Source organism: Giraffa tippelskirchi, chromosome 4, assembly GCF_054371585.1.
Source record: "Giraffa tippelskirchi isolate mGirTip1 chromosome 4, T2T-mGirTip1v1.2.pri, whole genome shotgun sequence".
Classification (NCBI taxonomy): domain Eukaryota; kingdom Metazoa; phylum Chordata; class Mammalia; order Artiodactyla; family Giraffidae; genus Giraffa; species Giraffa tippelskirchi.
This window is the reverse complement of record NC_137278.1, coordinates 199360464-199381736: the sequence shown is the minus strand read 5'-3', so window position 1 is coordinate 199381736 and position 21273 is coordinate 199360464. Positions and strand designations below refer to the sequence as shown.

The window sequence follows — 21273 nt, the reverse complement described above, 5'->3', positions numbered from 1 at the left end:
CCTCATTTTCAGAAACCGGTTCTACAACTTCTTCCTTCAACTCCATCCCCTAAATATAAAAGAAGCCCTGATGAAGACCCAGCCGAGCCTGAACCACCCATTCTCATCTTCATCTGACTGAAGATGTGAGCGTTCAGAGCCTATATTCAAAACTCTAAAAACATCCCTTGCTTTCGATCAGGGCAGCATCTGTCTTGGTCATCGCCTTGGACTGGGCTGGCCTGAATGACCCGGCTCATTCACGCAGCCTGTACTAAAAAAGAAGAGCTGGTGTGAATAATTTACACCCTGCTCCCTCTCCCCTTGTGCAGATTTCCGACTCCTCGCCGATCATGATTTCGGCACCAGCGAAGACGTGCTATTCTTGTCCCCGATGAACACTTCCTTCTGGGGAAAGTGACTCTGAGGGGCTGCAGATGTGTTGGAGGAAGGGCTTGGGTCGGGACAGACGCCGTGCCCGTGGGAGCCGGCCAGCCCTCGCCCAGCAGCTCGAGGGGAGCCTTTGATGTCAGACCCCTTCCTCTGCCTAAGCTAAGCTGGACGTACATTCCTCAGATGCCTGGTCTTTCATCTCCCCCTCTCCTCTTCAGGGACCACTGTGTATAGCGTTCCACTCACTGCGCTTCTCCTTTTAGCTGACTCAAGGTTTCAGAAGAAAGTCAGACATGGACGGGGAGAAAAGAAATGAGACCAGGAAGGAAACTGCAGAAACCACACACCACTTTTAAACTGCCTTAAGCATCCCCACTTGCCTCCAAATAGGAGTCTGGGTTTTAAAATGTCTACTTGGGTTAACCAGAGAAAAAAGTCTGATGGCCATCTTCCTGGTTAAAACATTCCGATGCTCAGTAATTCAGGGGCTATGGGCCAGCAGGTGGATCACTCAGGGTCCACCCCTTCATCTGTGTTCAGTCCCCAGACTGGGTCTGTCTCTGATTCTTTCAAGAGTCGGGCAGGGAAAAGCAAAGGAAAAAACACCAGGTTTTGAGGACTCCTAGATAGGTGTGTGTGTGTGTGCGCGCGCGCACACGGGCACTTTCTCCTGACCTCACTTTCAAGTGGGCACCTCTCGTCTGGTTAGTGATGCTGGGGCAAAGAGACCATCGGTTCTGTGTGGGTGGAAGTGAACGCGGGCAAGAAGGTCAAGGTGGGGCTGAGAAGGAGGATGGCATCTCATACCAGCCTGTCCAGCAGCCCCTGTGCCCCCCTGTCCTGGCTCCAGGCCCAGGGAGATGAGAGGTCCGTTTGCTGACCTTCCAAAGCTCAGAAGGGTGAAAGGTGTGCTCCAGGGCCGCAGGCCAGCCCGAGCGCCTGGCCTTCCTGTGTCTCCGCAACTTCCCTGCATGGTTGTGCCCCCAAATACCTCCCCAGAGCAGGTCTCAGACCACATGACGGTCTGGCTGTGACTGGGGAGGCTGGATGGTGGGACAGGTCTCACAGATGGATGGTGTAAGAAGGAGAGGCTGCGGTCGGCGCTGGGTGGGCCAGTTACGGACCCCTTGGCAGTCCTCTGGTCCCCAAGGATGCCGAGGGGAAGAGCCCAGCAGCCCCAGTCCCTGTGAGCCTCTGTCCCATCACAGCTGGACATCCCCGCCCCCATCACACTGCATCCCTGGTCACTTAGTCAGGCCTCTGTTCTCCCTCATCCAGCTCACAGTGGTCTGATCAGGGGCATCAGCAGGCTCGCCGGGACTCAGGCGTGGGGGACATTGTTGGGGACAGGCTGGCTCAGGGCACCCCTGTCCCATGGCTGGAAGGACAGGTCAGGTCAAAGCCATGCTCTGGAGGCTGGTCCCTGTGGGCCTTCAACCCCCTTCCCCGGGTGCCACGTCCGAACGGCCCGCACCTTGCTCTGGGCAATCCTCAGAGCAGAACTAAGAACTTCTTCCAGGCAGGGGAGAGCCATCCCGCTGAGCCTGGACATGCACACTGCTGCATCCAGAGCTAAAACTAGGTCACAGCTGGTGAGAGAGGCCCGGGGCTCAGCCCCTCCGGACGGAGCTTCCTCTCCCTGGTCGGATGTGCGGGTCCCAGGCTGCTGGGTCAGCAGTGCGCACAGGGGCGAGGGGTGGGCACTGACCTCAAGGCTTCTTCCCATCACCTGATTCCTGTAGCTCAACCTGGTTCCTCACTGAGACTCAGACTGGATCTGCCTTGGCCTTTCCTGTCTATGTCTGAATGTTTTGCAGCCTCCCTCCCCTGCCCTGGTGGCTCAGATGGCAAAGAATCCACCTGCAATGTGGAAGACCTGGGTTCGATCTCTGGGTTGAGAAGATCCCCTGGAGGAGGGCATGGCAACCCACTCCAGTATTCTTGCCTGGAGAACCCCCCATGGACAGAAGATCCTGGTGGGCTACAGTCCATGGGGTTGCAAAGAGTCGGATGTGACTGAGTGACTAACACTTCTTAATTACTGCCCACATAGGGGGAGATGCCAGCCGGGCCCCAGGGAGCCTGATCTGTTGACAGGTGCCCAGGAGGGAGGGAGGGAGGGAGGGTCAGGCCTGGGAGTCCAGAGTGGGACTCCGGCTTCTGCCCCCTCGGGTATAGCCCTGACTTCCTTCCCTGGTGCTCAGGGCCAGCGGTGGTGGTGGTGGGGGGCGGTTTTCCCAGCTTCCCAGGGGGTGTTTGTCAAGGAGCCTGTGCCCACCTCATCCATGAAACAAACACCTGCCTGAACAATCCCACCTGAGTCTGACCAAGCTTCTACCTCCAACTCTCAGAGCATCATCAGGACGGCATGGGAAAGTCCAGATGGGGAGGGAGCAGAGCCATCAACGAAACGACCTGGTTCCTCCAGCAGATACACCGCGAGGAAGAGTCAGAGATTGATGGGGAGCGGAGAGACCCGAGGGACAACTTGACCAACTTTAACACACAGACCTCACTTCCATCCTGATTCAAATAAACTGAAAAAACAAAACCAGAATGCCTTATGGCTCAACGGGGGAAATCTGAAATTGCCCGTTATTTCATGATATTAAGGAACGACTCTTAATGGTTTCTAGGTGTTATAATCTTGCCATTACCCTTTCTAAAAAGAGAATCCTGATTTTCAAGGCATACCCTGAGGCACTGACAGATGAGGTGCTGTCTAGGGTCTCGGGTCGGGGCGGGGCAGGGGTGGAGGAGGGTGCAGGCAGACAGGATTGGCTCTGAGATGGTGGACGTGAGTCTGGGTGATGACACGAGCTTCCTGAAAACATTCTTTTCATTTTGGCCTATGTTTGAAAATCGCAGTGATAAAACAGAGGAAGAAGGGGACGAGATGGGAAGGAGATGAAGGAGCAGCATTGCCACCACCACCCAGGTGTCCTCCTGGCTTAGGTCCTAATAAGAACCTGGAAACAGTGGCAAACAGCAGGCCCGTGGCCGCCCGCCCCTCCTCAGCCTTCCGCAGGCCTCAGAGCCGGGGCTGGTGTCACCGAGTGGGGCTCTCAGCACGGAGCCTGGTCGGAGGGATCAGGAGGGGGAACAGGTGGTCGAAGACCCCAGATGGGTGGCCCCCTCCGCCCTGGTGCCGGGCAGGCACTCACCGCAGAGAGGCAGCCCCTGTCCTCGCGGATGACGGCGCCGAAGCCCAGGAAGCCGGTCACCATGACGAGGGTGCCCGCGAAGATGAGGATGTAGGCGGAGGCGGCGAAGGTGCTGGAGGCCAGGACGCTGAGGTAGCCGCTCTTCTCCACCAAGGTCCAGACGCCCACGGCCATGACCGCAGCACCGCCCACCTGCAGGACACCGGGTCTGAGCGCCCACTCTGCACGGGGCCCTTCTCGCCCATCCACTCACTTGGTCCTTGGAGGAGCCCAGGGGAAGGATCTGGCTGCCCGTTTTGCAGATGGGGAAACGGAGGCTTGTCCACGGTCGAGGAGAGAAGCATGGACAGAGTGTGAATACGGGTCTGACCCGCCCAGTCCCCAGCTTCCCACCACGATGCCCGTGCGTCCCTGTCGCGAGTCAGGGACACTTCAGTCATGGGGACCCTTCCTGCCGTTCTGCCGCTTGTGTCCCCGGAGGGGCGCTTTCACAAGCCCCCTTCTCATCGCCCTGGGGGGCTGCACAACTGGGTTTCTCACCTGTGCTCTACCAATGGAGGACAAACCCCCGGAAGAAGGGGAGCTACCCGAGGGCCACCTCTAAGGGGAGACACGGGGCAGGGCCCGCTCCAGCTCTGGGCCCTGGCTTGTGGCTCAGCCGTGGGGCCCCCTCAGCAGAAGGGACACATGCCCCACAGGCTGAAGTCACTCTGGGACGGCAGGACATTGAGCAGGAGGGGAGAAGTCCTGTTTGCTGTCTGATCCTTTCTAGCTTTGATCCCAGGAAGGGGTCCTGGGGACACACCTGCCTTGTTCCTCCTGCAGTGAGTCTCAATGGCCCTCCCTGTGGCTGTGATGCCGGGCAGAGTGTGCGTGCTTGTGTGTATGTGTGTCTTCCAGGGGCCGGACGGGGACCTCTGCGGCTGGGTGGGGGCTTCTTAAATGAGTCTGCACCAGGCGCCTCCAGGACTCAACTTCCCACGTTCTTTTCTGAGCTTTGTAAGAGTCCAGGAGGCTCAGGGCAGGCAGGTGGGAGCACACATTTCCACTCTTTTGTACATGAAGAAATGGAGGCTGGAGGGACTAGAATGTGATCACGAGCACAGCCCTCAAGTTTCAAGACTGAAACGTAGATCCAGGTCTGCTGAGGGCCAATCCGAGTATTCCAACCTGGATTGCACACACCAGGCCAGGAGGCTCTCAACTCACTCCTGCTTTTCAGATACACGTGTTTCCTTCAAAGGACCATTTTATCCCCCTTAGCACCTCCAGCAGGTAAGAGAACCAGCTCTGAGTGGAATCCACCTGCTCTGATTCCATGACACATTTTTTTCTCACATTGTAACATCTCTAAAATCAAGATTTTTTTTTTTGCAGTCCCTTGGACTGCAAGGAGATCATACCAGTCAATCCTAAAGGAAATCAACCCTGAATATTCATTGGAATGACTGATGCTGAAGCTGAAGCTCCAATACTTTGGCCACCTGATTCAAAGAGCTGACTCGTTGGAAAAGACCCTGATGCTTGGAAAGATTGAAGGAGGGAGGAGAAGGGGATGACAGAGGATGAGAGGGTTGGATGGCATCACCGACTCAATGGACATGAATTTGAGCAAATTCCAGGAGATAGTGAAGGACAGGGAAGCCTGGTGTGCTGCAGTCCTTGGGGTCCCAAAGAATCAGACATGACTGAGTGACTGAACACCAACAACAAAGACCAAGGTACATCTTATGGTTGACGGCATCTGACAACCACACTTGGCAGCACTCCTGCTTTGTGGTACAGAAAACAAGGGGTGTATCTTACAAGTGATGGTATCTTAGATTTGATGAAATCCTGGACTATGACGGACTTTCCAGTCCTCTGAGGGCATGGACTATCTCTGGCCACACAACCTCCATGACCAGTAAGGGATTTCCTACAACTGGGTCCACGGGATTGTGTCAAATGAGGGCTTCCAGCAACATATTCTGCACATATTCTTTCTGCCCCTACAGTCCACCTGAGAAGCTTGGGGTTGAGCATCTCAGCTGTGCATAACTAGCTGTGTGACCTAAAGATGGTCCCTGAACCTCTCTGGGCCTCAAGTCTCCATCCCTCAAACAATGGAGGTGTATTAGGCCAGTGGTTCCCAACCTCTAATCACCAAGGGCCCCTTTGATGACTTTCTCCCAGGGATCTTAGGTTTTGAAGGGCTTCTGTCTACCAAACACAGTGTATTAAGTGATAATTCATTTCTCATTTCTTATTAATCAAAGGCACATGCTACGACCAAGAAGAGATTCTGAGCAGCATGAAACAGTCAACATGACCACACTGAGTGGCTCTAACTTTCAGCACGTGTAGGGTCTTTAGAGAAACCTTCACATCATGCACGAGGCTTGTCAACCCCAGAGGCTTACACTGGATCTAGAACCACACAAAGGGATGGGCGTGGACTGCCCTGGGGACACCTAATGTGCTGGGGGACACAGAACCCACTGAGAATCTGATAAAAAGCTCTGCACACAGTGCCCAGAGAAATGCCATCCTCATGATCTAATGTGCCCTGCTTCAGGGGTCGTGGCCCCATCTTGCAGAGACAACGAGTGCAGCGTAGATGCTTCTGGGGCCCCCACCATCTCTCATCCTCTAAGACAGCGCTCCTCAGTCGGGCTGCACTGCCTGGGGACCCCAGAGCATCACCCAGGTGACTGGGGATGAGACCTGGCATGGTTCCTTTACTAAGTTCCAGTAGCTTCCAGTTGAGAACCATTACATAGTTTCCTAGTTAACAGGGGTCAGTGTTCTGTCCCCTCTCACCGAGCAGGAGCCCAAGAATACATTTCCCTTGGGCCACCATCTGGAGGCACCTGGCCGGGCTCTGGACTGCCTACCCCCTTCCCTGTCTGCGTCAGGGTGCTTGCTGTGATGGAAGCTTTGGGATAGAGAAGGTGGGGAAACAAGGAGCAGGATTTTTGGTCCAAAGGGATGAAAATCAGATTATGCAAGAAAGGAAAAACTATGTGCTCCCAGGGGAGGAGCACACTGACCTCTAAAGGAAGAGCATGCCCTGAGGTCACAGATGGGCTGGGGTCTCACAAGACAGGTGGGGACCACAGCTCAGACATGGTGGCAGCAGGCCCCTGCCCACACAGGAGGGTCTGGGTGGACACAGTGCCCTGATTTGGGTCTGGAAAGCAACAAACCCACTGGTTCTGACATCCAGAAGTCAGGAGGCAAGTCTGAGTCAGTGGGGCCCCCACCCCTCCCCTGGGGTATCCCATGCGTCTGGGGACACGGGTGGGTTTCGAGTCCTCTGGGGGTGTCCTCCTTGGGATCCGGTTGGCTCTTTAGAAAATCATCTTTAGGAACTTCCTTGGTAGTCTTTGCCTTCTAATGCAGGGGGAGTGAGTTTGATCCCTGGTCGGGAAGATAAAATCTCATTTGCCTTGTGGCCCAAAACCCAAAACACATACACACAAAACCCCAGAGCACTCATAGTTTTCAACAAGCAGTTCTGAGATGCCGGGTCAGCAGAAAGCAGTGGAAGAGGCCCCGGGGGAGGACGATTCGGGCCGGAGCCAAATGACCCCACTGAGCTGGGCAGACGGCTATTTGCATAGAGTTTATCCAACAGCATTTGGCTCTTTGCAGAAACTGGGTTGGTTTCCTGTGGAATATTAGGTACATCTTTCAAAACCAGAGCCTGCAGCCAATCAGCCAGAAAAACCCTGCAGAGGGTGAAGCTGGCCTTCTTACCCATGAGGACACACGCAGGCCGGGAGGGGCGGCAGGGCACTCAGGCCGTGTAATTTTAGGAACGGCCCATTTATAGAAGCAAAACATGGCCAAACAGTCGATTGTCATCACAGGGAGGATTAGCCTGAGTGGCCGCACACGCTGGTCCGGAGAGACCTCAGGCTGCAGGCCAAAAAGGAAAGCAGGCCGAGTGGAAAAGTCACTGCAGGTTTTCCTTGTCTTGTGTGGCCACTGAAAGGCTTTCTGTGTTGGGGTCAGTGGAGGACTGGCTGGTGGAGCAGGCCCAGGATGGTGGGGCTCCCAATGCCAGAGGAACCCTGGACAGGAGTGGGATCGCACAGATGACAGTGTTATCCTCTCCCTTAAGTGTTTGCTACAGGCCTCCAGGGGCCAAGCACCACCTGGACTGGAAGGACTAGGAGCTGGATGTGAGTTCACCCGGTTAGAACTACTTCTGTCCTCCATACTCCCCATCCCCAGCAGCCTCATCAACGGGACCACCACTGCCCAAACCAACCAGGCCCCCCAGGGTCACTCTGGACACTTCACTCTCCTGCAGGGACAGTAAGGACCTGTCCCCCTCTGACCTCATAGCCCGACATCTGGCCACCCCATGTGCTGCTGTGGTTTTTCGTCCCCCCACCCCACTCTGGAGAAGGCTCTTGAGAGTCCCTTGGACAGCATGGAGATCAAGATCAAACCAGTCCATCCTTAAGGAAATCAACCCTGAATATTCACTGGAAGGACTGACGCTGAAGCTGAAGCACCAATACTTTAACCACCTGATGTGAAGAGGGGACTCATTGGAGAAGACCCTGATGCCGGAAATGATTGAGGGCAGGAGGAGAAGGGGACGACAGAGGATGAGATGGTGGGATGGCATCACCGACTCAATGGACATGAGTTTGAGCAAGCTCCAGGAGATAGTGGAAGCCAGAGGAGCCTGGCGTGCTGCAGTCCATGGGGCTGCAAACAGTCAAACATGACTTAGCAACTGAACAACAACAACAACAGCCCACCCTGTATGGCCTCCTGGTCCCTGCTCACTCCAGAGGCAGTGTGTGTGCTTCCAGGGCTGACCACCTGGGTTCCCCACAGAAAAATCGCCCCCAGCACCCAGCACCCAGGGCCTGCAGCCCAGACTCAGGCGTGGATTCCTCCAAGCAAACCGTCTGGTGTCTGGGCCGCATCGGGGACAGCTCAGAGCAGCCACCCCAGGCTTCCTTCTGGACCGGCCTCCCCACTGTGGCCCTGGGCGGACCAGATGTGCACCCCCGCCCCAAGCGGGGTCTGTCCCCCAGCAGATGCTGCGGCTCAGAGAGGCAGGATGCCAGGGCACCGTGGGGTCCTGCGACTTCGGCATCTTAAGATGGGATGTGGCAGAAACACCAGCCACAGGGCCCCTCAGTTGTTCTCTCTCGGATGGTCTGCTCTGGGAGGCGGGCACAGGCCACGTTCTGTGGGGGCGATGGTGAACAGTGAAGGCTTCTCCCCTCGGCGGGGAGGTGAGCAGAGTCTCTTCCTTCCCTGGGGACCCTGGAGGGGGCTCTCAAGCCACCTCTCTCCCCCTGGCTGGGTGAGTCCTCCATCTTGGCCTGTGTCCTCCTAGGGGATCCCAGGGATTTCCCGGAGGCCAAGCCCCACGGGCCCCCAAGGGAGATGCTCACTCGGCAGCCAGCATCCCGGACAGCACAGAGCTTCTGGAGCAGAGACGCCTCTCCAGGGAAGGGAGCCGTTGTTCCCTGGTTCTCCCAGCCCGCGCAGCTCCTGGGAGGCTGGGAAAGTCTTGATTATTAACACAGCCATGCAGCTAATTAAAACAATAAGTTAAAGAGCAACATTGCAAGAGGGATGGGAACTGTAGGGACCCGTGTAGGACATGGGAGGGTGAGTAAAGCATTTCCTAGCAAGCCTGGGTCATGTTCATTTTAGGATCATGAAAGCATTGGCATTTTGGTTCCTGATCCAGAGCTGTATCCTGCTGGTGAGATGGGCATGATCAACTCTGCGTTAACGGAATTGCATGGTGGGGGTGGGGGAGTCAGGGGCAGGTGCTGGTGAAGGATGAGGGGCAGGCATGGGATGAGTCGGGGGTAGGGGTCCGGAGGTGGGGCAGAGCTTAGATGTAGAATGTGGGTGTGTACTGCCATGCTACTTCAGTTTTGCTTATATTCATCACACTTTGCAGGTCTGAACTGCCCATGCCATCAAAACACATCTTAATCCGGGTTCAATCCTGACCCCTGGGGACATTTGGGAGTTCACACGGGCATCAGCGAGGTGGGTCAAAGGCTGTGATTACGTGTCCATGGTCTATGGAGATGGAAGAGCAGCGGACTCAGAGTCTGAAAGCCCAGAACTGACCTCTGGGAATCATCTCAGCTGACATTTTATCATCTACAGAACGGGAGTGAGGATAATTACAGAGTGCTTGTAGGATCTTTTTGGAGAGTGAGATGATTTATAACCCTCAAACTGTACTGCGCTGGCAGCTGGTGGAGGCTTGGTTTAAAATCTCATCAAGACCTTGTACTGCATAACTGGCACCTGAATCTTCCCCCTCAACCCCCATCCCATTGCTCTGGGTGTTTCAAACGTTGGGATGTAACCATTTAGGGCTGTGAGATAAACTTGGTGGGATGTATGTAACCTGCACTAAAGGGCTTCCCAGGTGGCTCAGTGGTAAAGAATCCACCTGCTAATGCAGGAAACATGGGAGACATGGGTTCGATCCCTGGGTCGAGAAGATCTCCTGGAGGAGGAAATGGTAACCCACTCCAGTATTCTTGCCCGGAGAATCCCATGGACAGAGGAGCCTGGTGGGTTGAGGTCCACGGGAGTCACAAAAAGATGGACAGGACTTAGCGACTAAACAACAAGAGCAACAGCAACCTGCACTAAAACACAGAACACTCACCATGAAATGGAAGAGAAAATATGAGTGCACAGCACACAGTAAAGGTAAGCTTCATGGAAGCATTTCTTATGCGTTCATGAACTGCTTATATGGATCATGATCCCCAAAGCCATCGAGTCAGAGATCTGGACACAGAAAGCTTTTGGAGGTGAGGCAGACCCCTTAGTCTAATCACCGTAGTGACACAGAGCAGCTAAGCACCCAGTGTGTGCCAGAAATAGTGGGAAATGTTTTCCTCGATACTAATCTTTAATTCTTACAGGTACTGGTAGTCCCATACGTTGTAAGAAAACAGTGAGGCTCGGTGGGATGAAGTGATTTGCCTAATGTCTTAGTCTGCTCGAGGTTGCCATGATAAAACACCATAGCTGGGCAACTTAAACAGAAATTTATTTCCATTTCTCACAGTTTTGGAGGTGGGAAGTCCTCAAAATAAGGTGCTGGCTGATTCAGTTTTGGTAAGGATCTTCTTTGCCTACGGACAGCTGTCTTCTCACTGTGTCCTCACGTGTCCTCTGGAGAGTGCTCTCCTCCTCCACTTGTAAGGCCACCAACACTATGGAATTAGGACCCCACCTTTATGATCTCCTGTGAGTGCATGCGTGCTAAGTCGCTTCAGTCGTGTCTGACTCTTTGTGACCCTATGGACTGTAGCCCGGCAGGCTCCGCTGTCCGTGGGATTCTCCAGGCAAGAATACTCCTCCAGGGGATCTTCCTGACCCAGGGATTGAACCCAAGTCTCCTGCATTGGCAGGCAGATTCTTTACTACTAGCACCACCTGGGGAGCCTCTTATGATCTTCAGTTCAGTTCAGTTCAGTCGCTCAGTCATGTCCGACTTTTTGCGACCCCATGGACTGCAGCACGCCAGGCCTCCCTGTCCATCACCGACTCCCGAAGCTTACTCACATTCATGCCCATTGAGCCGGTGATGCCATCCAACCATCTCATCCTCTGTTGTCCCCTTCTCCTCCTGCCTTCAATCTTTCCCAGCATCAGAGTCTTTTCCAATGAGTCAGTTCTTCACATCAGGTGGCCAAAGTATTGGAGTTTCAGTTCAACATTAGTCCTTCCAATGAATATTCAGGACTGATTTCCTTTAGGATGGACTGGTTGGATCTCCTTGCAGTCCAAGGGACTCTCAAGAGTCTTCTCCAACACCACAGTTCAAAAGCATCAATTCTTCCATGCTCAGCTTTCTTTATAGTCCAACTCTCACATACATACATGACTACTGAAAAAACCATAACCTTGACTAGATGGACCTTTGTTGGCAAAGTAATGTCTCTGCTTTTTAATATGCTGTCTAGATTGGTCATAACTTTTCTTCCAAGGAGTAAGCATCTTATAATTTCAAGGCTGCAGTCACCATCTGCACTGATTTTGGAGCCCCCCAAAATAAAGTCTGTCACTGTTTCCCCATCTATTTGCCATGAAGTGATGGGACCAGATGCCATGATCTTAGTTTTCTGAATGTTGAGCTTTAAGCCAACTTTTTCACTCTCCTCTTTCACTTTCATCAAGAGGCTCTTTAGTTCTTCTTCACTTTCTGCCATAAGGGTGGTGTCATCTGCATATCTGAGGTTATTGATATTTCTCCTGGCAATCTTGATTCCAGCTCGTGCTTCATCCAGCCCAGAGTTTCTCATGATGTACTCTGCATATAAGTTAAATAAGCAGGGTGACAATATACAGCCTTGACATACTCCTTCCCCTATTTGGAACCAATCTGTTGTTGTTCCATGTCCAGTTCTAACTGTTGCTTCCTGATCTGAATACAGATTTCTCAAGAGGCAGGTCTTATGACCTTACTTAACCTTAATTACCTCCTAAACGTCCTGTCTTCAAATAGAGCCTCACTGACGATTCACGCTTCAACACATGAATCCCAGTGGGTCACAGTTCAGTCCACAGCACCATGACAGTAGACAATAGGCTCTGAATTTGAGCTGGAACTTGAGCCTGAGTCTTCCTGGCATGCTCTACTGTGTCACTAATTCATGGGCTTCTCAGATGGCACTAGTGGTAAAGAACCTGCCTGCCAATGCAGGAGACATAAGAGACACAGGTTGGATCCCTGTGTCAGGAAGATCCCCTGGAGGAGGGCACAGCAACCCACTCTAGTATTCTTGCCTGGAGAATCCCATGGACAGAGGAGCCTGGCAGGTTGCAAAGAGTTGGACATGACTGAAGCGACTTAGCACGTACCCCCAGGACACTGGGAACATGCAAGACTCATAGCTGGAGGCAATGGATGACGTCAGAGCCAGTAGTCAAGCACACAGCTCAGGGATTGGAGAGAGGTGGCCTCCAGCTCTGGGGCTTTGGGCAGATGGCTTCCCCCTCGGTAATCTGGGGCTCTCACAGAGCTGTTCACAGCCTTGGGGTGCTGGGAGGTTATCTAGGCTGGTGCAGGTGGAAGCATGGCTCAGGGGAGCCCTCAGCTGTGACACAGGAAGCTTTGTCCACAGACATACTCCAAGGGCCCACATCAGGGCTTGGCACTTAGCATGTGCTTAATAAATGCCATGGACTGGATTTTCAATTATCATTGACCAGAAATACCTGGATGTCAGCTCCAGCTTGCTTATCACAACAAGACAGCAAGGAGGAATCTGAACTGACTGTGCCTGCTCCCTGTCGGTGACGAGGATAACAGAGGTAAGGCCACCAGGGCTGATCCAAGCATCTCAAGGGATGATCCACGGAAGGTCTTTATCCAGGGGCGTCCCCACGAATCCTCCCAAGGGGAGGACCTGGGCTTTCTTACCCTCTCCCAGCCGGATCTGGATGGTATAGCAAGGAGATACATGGGGCAGGACCACTGTTCTGACGAGTAAGTGTTTGGAGTGTTTACCCCAATCAATCTGCCTCTGCCGTCCAGGGCACCTTCCGAGGCTGCGCTTGGGGTGGGGGGAGGGGCAGTGGGGGTGTCTGGGGACCCTCCCTGGTGCTCTACACAGATTCTATGGGGAAGGGAGAAGAGGTGGGGACCTCTGCGGGGTGGAGAGCACCCACAGTGCAGACACTGGCTCTGATATGCATCTTGTAAGAGGGGCTGCTCCGAGGGGAGGACCAGCTACTGGACTCTGGGGTGTGTGGGAGGGGTCTTTGTGGACAAGACCTCTCCCTGGAGAATTCTTGAAAATTCCCAGGGACTTTGTGTGCTGCCGAATGCATGAGGTTGGGCTCTGCCGCAGGAGAAGGAAGACTGTCCAGGGGTCTGTCCCATGTCTACTGAGATTGCAGGGGGTCTGGGGGACAGATGCCAGAACCCCAAGGCTTGAACCTTTGAAACTGACCATCCCCTACATGGGGAGGAGACTTGGCTGACTGGGTCCCTGGAGGCCAGGCCGTGTTCAGCCAGGCCCCCCGGGCAAGGGTATTTTTAACTCAGAGCAGGAGGTCTGTGTGGGGAGCTGACTTTGGACTTTTGGCCTCCAGAGCTATGAGACAACAAATATCTGTTGTCTGAAGCCACCCAATTTATGCCCCTTTGTTAAGGCGCCTCAGCAGCCCAAGACAGTGAGATACTGGGCCAATTTTTCCTTATTTATATTTTTCAGTATTTTAAGATTATTAGTAGATACACCAGACTTTCATGATCAGGAAAAGCATACTTCTTCTTTAAAAAAAACCCTCACTCAGCGAGTATCCTAAACACCCCACTGGATTTATCTCTGGGAATCGGAAGTGTCTACACCCACAGAGTACTGATCACATCCACATGACTTTATTGTTCGACTGTCTTCATCCATACACACTATTCCAGGAAACACTTGCCCAGGAAGATAAATGGTGCAAATAAAATGAGTTTATGGTTTGTTCCAGGAACTTTGCATTTAAACAAGTATCAGATCGTTCAGCTTCTGAATAGACAGCATCGCGTGTCTCCTCTCCAAGACTCTTCGAAACCCTTGCCTCGGTGTGTGTACCAAGCCTTAACTACTGCGCCAGGACCCTTCCCCGTATTAAGCCATTTCATTCATCTTAGTGAAAGACTGAAAAGGCAGACACAGCCCATCTCTGCCTCTGCCTTTCTGAGATGCTTCCGAGACTGCATCTCTTGCCATGGCAACAAGGAAACTTAGCCCAGCCTCACTGGCAGGTTGATCTGGTGGCATCTGGGGGCTTTCTTCATCTCATGTATCCGAAATACTGCCATTATTGAGTGCCTTCTGTGTGCAGAGACGGAATCAAGCACTTTACATACATACACCATTTCAGGGCATCTGTGAAACACACCAATAAAAGATAAACTGAGGCACATTCAAAATCTGAAGTTGATTTGAACAAAACTCCATTTGAATCTAGGCGGCATCCCATCGAGCAGATGAAAAGGAGCTCTTAGAGATGTATAACATGAAAGATTTTTCCAGGCAGGAGGGAGGGGGAACAAGCACATTATTCAGGCAAAAATGCGGGTTTGTCACTGCAGAGCTAACTTTTGTTTAGCTGGGGATTCACTGGAAGGACTGATGCTGAAGCTCCAATACTTTGGCCACCTGATGCAAAGAGCCGACCCATTGAAAAGACCCTGATGCTGGGAAAGATTGAAAGTGAGAGGAGAAGGGGGCGACAGAGGATGAGATGGTTGGATGACATTACTGACGCAATGGACAGGAGTTTGAGCAAACTCCAGGAGATGATAAAGGACAGGGAAGCCCGGCATGCTGCAGTCCATGGGGTCGCAATAAGAGTTGATTACTGACTTACTGATGAACAACAACAGCCTTAGCCAGCACAGCAGAGCTGCCCACGCTGCTCACACCCTAGCCCTCCAGGTCCAGTGAGACCGTCTCACAAAGTGATATACACACTCCAGTATCTGGCTACTTTGGGCACCTGATGGTATTCTGCTCCCAGTTACCCAGAGAGTTGTCTCAAGTGGACAGACTCCTCTGCTCCTAGAAGACCTAGTCTGGCCAGTTTCCTGGGGCGAGGTCACTATGGAGACCATTCCCCAAGCACAGAGGCATCCCGCCCCCACCCCCACCCCGCTGTCCCCCACCCCACCCCAAGACTTGTGTCTCTCTGCCTCAGGCCTGGAGAATGTGAGTCATAAGAGGCAAATGGGCTTCAAACACAAACAAGCAGTTATTAGAGGTCGTCACATTTCCCCCCAGGCCCCTGGGCCTCAAGCTATGGCTGGGAAGGCAGAGTGGAGTCCATGGGCTGAGGAGGCTGGGACACAAGCTAGGCTGAGCATCCTTCTCTCAGAGGCTGTGATGCTGCCCACGCCAACCTGTGGATTGAGCCTTTTGTTCCCCCTCAGTAACAAATGCACACATTTGCTCTCAAGCAGGCAGAATTTGCCCCTGGGTGGTCTTTGGAGAAAAAAAAAAATCAACACCAGAGTGATGACTCACAAAACAGCAAAGATGGCTTGACTCACTCGGTGCTGGGGGAGGGGGGAACATGCCGCGTGCACTTACCCAGAAGAAGAAGTTAAAGACGAAGAGCAAATACTTCAGGTAGACGGTCAGCCAGTCATCCTGCTCCACCTTGTAATGGGCCATGGCTGCTGGGCCTGCAAAGAAGATATACGTGTGGCCAGGGGGTACACAGAGGCGGCCTCGCCAGCCCAGAGCCAGGGTCCCTGGTGAGGTTCCTTTCAGGGGGCTCCCCAGCCTGTCTGACCGGGGCCTCTGAGGTTGGGGGTGTGCAACCCTGAGCAAAGAGCAGAAAAACCCAGAGGCCATTGGACATACAATGGAGGTGACCCAGACAGAATTTTCTAGGCCTGTGGATCTTGTTTTGGCCCCTCTGACATAGGTCTAACCTGCAAGTCTTCCTACCAACTTTGTACTGTCCTGCTGTATTCTTTTTAAACAGGCTTTTCTGGTGGCTCAGATGTTAAAGAATCTGCCTTTTATAATAAAAAAAAGAAAAAAAGAATCTGCCTGCAATGCAGGAGACCCAGGTTTGATCCCTGAGTCAGGAAATCTCCTGGAGAAGGGAACAGTTACCCACTCCAGTATTCTTGCCTGGAGAATTCCGTGGCTGTGCTGGGTATTAGTGGTGACATGTGGGATCTTTAGTTGTGGCATGTGAACTCTTGGTTGTGGTATGTAGGATCTAGTTCCCTGACCAGAGGTCGAAACTGGGGCCCCCGCATTGGGAGTGCAGGACCCCTGGACCACCAGGGAAGTCTCCAGTCCTGTTGTGCTTTAACTCTCTGCCCTGTCTCAGCAGGGTTGCCAGACATAAGTGCGTGGATGCATACAACACACACACACACGCACACACTCAGTGGACCTGCTTTTGCAGTGGAATCCTGCATCATTTGAACAGGACCTTTGCACACGTAGGTGAGGCATGAACCTCAAACCAGAGCATCCATTCTCGGAAAGGGCCTCAATTATCCCCAGGCCACCTTGTCTGCCCCTAGCACATCGACTTTTCAAAGAAGAAAGTGGGTCAGCGGGCTGAGTGGCTTGGCAGGAAGAAGACAAGAGCTCTGGAGCCCGGCTCCCTGGGTTCCAACTCTGATCTGTCACAGCCACATGAGAATCTGGGTAGTTAGGGAACCTCTTGTCCTCCGTGTCCTCAGCTGGACAGGAGGAAATGATGACGATGCCTACATGGCGGGATGTCTTGCAGACAAGATGGGATGGTCTCTGTGAGGGGGTGACCACAGTCCCCAGCACGGGATAAATCTTCATTGGCTATTTTGAGTACCTGGGGCAGGGATTAAAACCAGGACGCCAGCCGTAGAACTCCATGCTCCCTCCCCTAGTCCTGATGCCCACCGGTGGGCTCCTTGGGTACTGGTGTCAGTGGGGTGAGAAGGTGAAGGGCCCGGTGGTCTCATTCGTGTCTGAGTCCCAACAGCAGCCTCTGTGGTCTCTCCTCGGGCTCCTCGTCCCCTGGGAACCCGCACACACGCTGACACTCAGCATAGCTGCTCCTTAGGGCATCGCCCCTTTAGGGGCACCGCTTTCATTCCAGACCCAGAGCAGCAAGGCCATAGTTCTGCCCACCTCTGTCTCCTTCTCCCCAGTTCCCCCCGCCACCCTGCCTACTCTCAGTGACTGGTACCAGTCCGACCCAGATTATTTCCTCCTAAGCCACTGCTCTGTGTTTTATTTCGAGCTCAGGGGCTCCTGAGACAAGGCAAGAGGAAGAGAGAAAAGAAGAGGTGGCTGTCTTATTCGGGATTTCTATTTGCAGACCTCAAATAAGGTAATTTAAGACTTTGTCTTCTCGTTAAAAAAAGACAAAACCCATTTTTCTCCAATTTAGTCTGAGAGGTAGGGTGGCAGAAAAAATACAGAAGGAGAGAAAAGGAAGCCCTATAAAAAAGTGGCTAGAGTTGGCTAGGCGACTGGCCTGGGAGCTATTACACAGTCATCATGCAGGTCACTAGGCGGGTACCTAAGAAGAGACCCTCTGGGACAGTGGGCTCGGCCTCCCCTGTCTGCATCCTCCTCTCCCTGTGTCTGGTCCTCCCCTCCCAGCCGGGGCCCACTGGGCCCATGCACCAGAGCCTTCTCTAGACCTGCAACCCGAGGCATCAGGGTGCTCCAAAGGAAACTGTATTTTTAAGACGAGTTCAGGCAGACGACAGGATTTAATTAAAATCACGCATTTCTAATGGCAAAGTTTCAGCCACCAGGGGTAGAGAAGACAGAACCGCATGGGTCTGTGGAATGTCAGGGTCAGCAGAAACCTCTGGGCTCACTTAATCCAACCTTCTGCAGAAGAAATGAGGAAATTAACACACATCTGAGTTAAGTCACACATTTTAACATAACCTCTCTCAAGTCACATGGCTAATGGTTTCCTATCCTCCGTGTTGTGTGCTCCTTCCATGGGGCCCTACCATCTGTGGGGCCCACTGTTGGGGGTGGCAGAGGTCCCCAGAGAAGTATCAGAACCAGCTTGGAGCCACATGCCTAGATGTGAAATCTAGCTTTGTCGTTTCCTGGCTGTGTGACATGGGGCAAGTTACTTAACCTCTCTGTGCAACTAATACTTACTGAGCACTTATCACGTGCCAAGCCCAGGACTAAGTGCTTTACACACATGATCTCGTTCCAGCTACCCAATAGCCCTACGGAGTAGTTCAGTAGCTAGTTCAGTAGTAGTTCAGCCCTAGTTCAGTAGCTCAGTCGTGTCTGACTCTTTGCAACCCCATGGACTGCAGCACACCAGACTTCCCTGTCCTTCACCATCTCCCTGAGTTTGCTCAAATTCATGTCCATTGAGTCGATGATGCCAGATGGATGAGATGGTATCAAGTAGAGTTATTCTCATTTTGCTAGATAGACAAACTGAGGCTCCGACAGGTTAAATAACTTGTCTGAGTCACAGAGCAAATAAGTGGTAAAACCAGAGCAGAACGAGGAGCTTCTGACGCAGCCCAAGCCCTTATCCACCACGCACTGCTGTTGGGACCCGCACCACCAGGGGAAGGGAGCGAGGAGGACCGAGGCTGCTGGCTTCCCTAACACCTGTTCCCCCTCAGCCTTAGGACCAGAAGCCCCCATTTCAGCTGGGCACTTGGCCACCTGGAGCAGATGACACTTCCCAGCCCCACTCCCTGCTGGGTACTGCCAGGATTAACTGACGGCAGAGGGCACGGAAGCAGAAGCCGTGTACGCACCTTCTTAAGGTCACATTTTTGGGTGAACGTTTCCCGTGTGTTTGAGAAGGTAAATCCTGTCACCATGAGCTGCCATAGTTCTATAGCCATCAGTTAGGTCAAACTTGCTAGTTGTGCTTTTACAGCTTCATCCTTACTGATTTTGTGTCTGCTTGCTGTACTGGCTCTTGAAAAAGGCATATCAGACTCTCACTAGGACCATGAACGTGTATATCTGTCTTCAACTCTGTTCATTGTTTTTTTTAAAACATTTTTTATTAAAATATAATTGATTTACAATATTGTGTTCATTTCAGGTGTATAGCCAAGCGATTCAACTCTCTCTATATAATAATACATAATATATAATAATATTATATAATAATATATGTACTAATCTGAAAAAGAATATATATACACACATATATATGTATATATATATACATCTTTTTCTATACATATATATTCTTTTTCAGATTATTTTCCATTATAGGTTATTGCAAGATATTGAGATAGTGTATATATATATACATATTTTTTTTCTTTTTCAGGTTATTTTCCATTAGAGTTTATTACAAGATATTGAGCATAGTTCCCTTGCCATACAGTATGTCCTTGTTGCTTAACTCTGTCCATTTTTGCTTCATATATCTTGGAGTGTATATAGATTTGGTGTTGTGATATCATCCTGATAGATCAACCCCTTTATCATTAGTAAATGCCATTCTTTATCTCTAGTAATCAGAAATACCCTAAAGTGAGGCAAGCCATGTCTCTCTTCACCCCTTCCTTCTTCTAGTAATTTGGAATGCTGATGGAATGGCTGGAGCTCAAGCAACCATTTTGAGCCATGAGCTGGAAACCATGAGTTGAAAAGAGTAGAGCAATCAGTTCAAAGAGCCTGGATCTCAGATGATTTTGGAGCTGCTATACCATCTGTGGGCTGTTCACCTCCAGATTTAGTTTATATGAGAGAACAAAAACTGATGGCTTCTTTAAGGCATGTGTTTGAATATTCTATCACACACAGCTAACTTCACCCTGGTGTGGTGGATGGAGTGGTAAGTACAAAGGTCTGCTAGCGAATGCAAACAAGGTCACTGAGGATGGGCAGTGAGATGGGCTGTAATGCTGGGCACTGGTCACCAAGCTCTTCTAACTATATGCTTCATCACTAAAATGTTTTCAGCATACCCCATAAATATGTATATTTATTTATAAATTTTATTCATGGACTATTGTCAATCTATATAGTAAATATCATCAAAGCTTAATTTTGCTTTTATTTTTTTAAAGATGAAAGTAATTAGAAACAGGAATCCTAAATAGATGGTCTGTCTACACTTTGGGGCCGACTGGTACAGGCTGCAAATGGAGGGATGAGAGGTGAACAGGCAGGTAGGGGTCAGACCATGGGCAGCCAAGCCTCGGAACTTGGACTCACATCCTGAAGTGATGAGAACCACAGGAAAGTGCTCAGCGAGGCGGTCCCTTGATGAGACCGACATTTCAGAGAGAGTCCCAGGGCAGGGGCAGCACAGAGCTGGGGCCGACTGGGTGCTTGGGGAGACCAGTTAAGCAGTTGGTACAATTGAGGCTGGTGTCCAAGAGAAAGACAGCCGAGTCTGAACCGGGCCAGGGGCAGCGGGCAGGAGAGCAGGGGGCAGACACTGAAGGCAGGTGCACATACAGCTAGGAGGCAGCAGAGGAAAGATTCTGGGAGGAGGAAGCAGCCTTGAGAAGATTGATTCACAAGGGAGTGAGCCGTGGGAGAACAGCGGAGCCAGGGGTGAGCCACGGGGCCACGGGCTGCCGAGACAGCCAGTCCCAAGAGCCTGGCAGGTCTCACCTTTGCCAGAGCAGCATCAGCAGAGGATGCTGAGGGCTAGGGATCCAGTAGTGGGGGCACGGAGGGAGTGGAGACCCAAGGTAGATGTTTTCAAATGAGAAGGAGGGGTTGGGGGAGAGCGGGGAGCAGCTACAAGGCCTAGTTAAGGTGGAGAAGCGTTTCTGACTTTGTAAGGAAGGGTGATTTGCATGTCCATCTCACAGGGAAAGATGCCACAGCCACCACTAAACCCTCCTGGCTAGTGACCAGGGATGGGGGGACGGGCTGAAGGCGGGTGGGTGGGCCCGAGTGGTTCCAGATGGGCCTGGCAGGCAGCCGGCTTAGAGCACTATCCTCCTTGACCTCCTTTCTCCTTGCTTGCCTCAGCCCTCCCCTGTGATTAAGACCATCTCCTGGGGAGGCCGTAGTAGGGGTGGGGGTGGGAATGGCAGCAGCAGCCCCCTGGAGAGGGAAGCAAACCCTAGCTGCCTGGCAGACCTTCTCCTGCCTCCCTGCACCCTCGTTCCCTGCCGCTAGTGAGTGGAGGAGCCGGGCTTCGGATCACCTTCCAGAACCATTTCCCCTGAGCTCCGAGGAGTGTCTCGTGATTTCTCAGAAACAGACTCATCTTCTTAAGTGGGTTTCATTGGGTGGGCAGGAATCAA

The 21273-nt window shown here is 52.2% G+C and overlaps 1 protein-coding gene across 2 annotated transcripts in view; it reads right to left on the bottom strand.

Annotated features, from left to right (window-relative positions):
* Nucleotides 1-21273, bottom strand: part of TSPAN11 (tetraspanin 11) — a 64010-nt gene that overhangs the window by 19793 nt on the left and 22944 nt on the right. For both annotated transcript variants that reach the window (XR_014083077.1, XM_081593900.1), the window contains exons 3-4: nt 15629-15723; nt 3537-3728 (exon numbers count right to left, since the gene is read on the bottom strand). Coding sequence is in view for 1 of the 2 variants with exons in the window: in XM_081593900.1 (XP_081450026.1) it covers nt 3537-3728; nt 15629-15712 (276 nt within the window). In the remaining variant the exon portion in view is untranslated. The remainder of the gene's footprint in view (nt 1-3536; nt 3729-15628; nt 15724-21273) is intronic.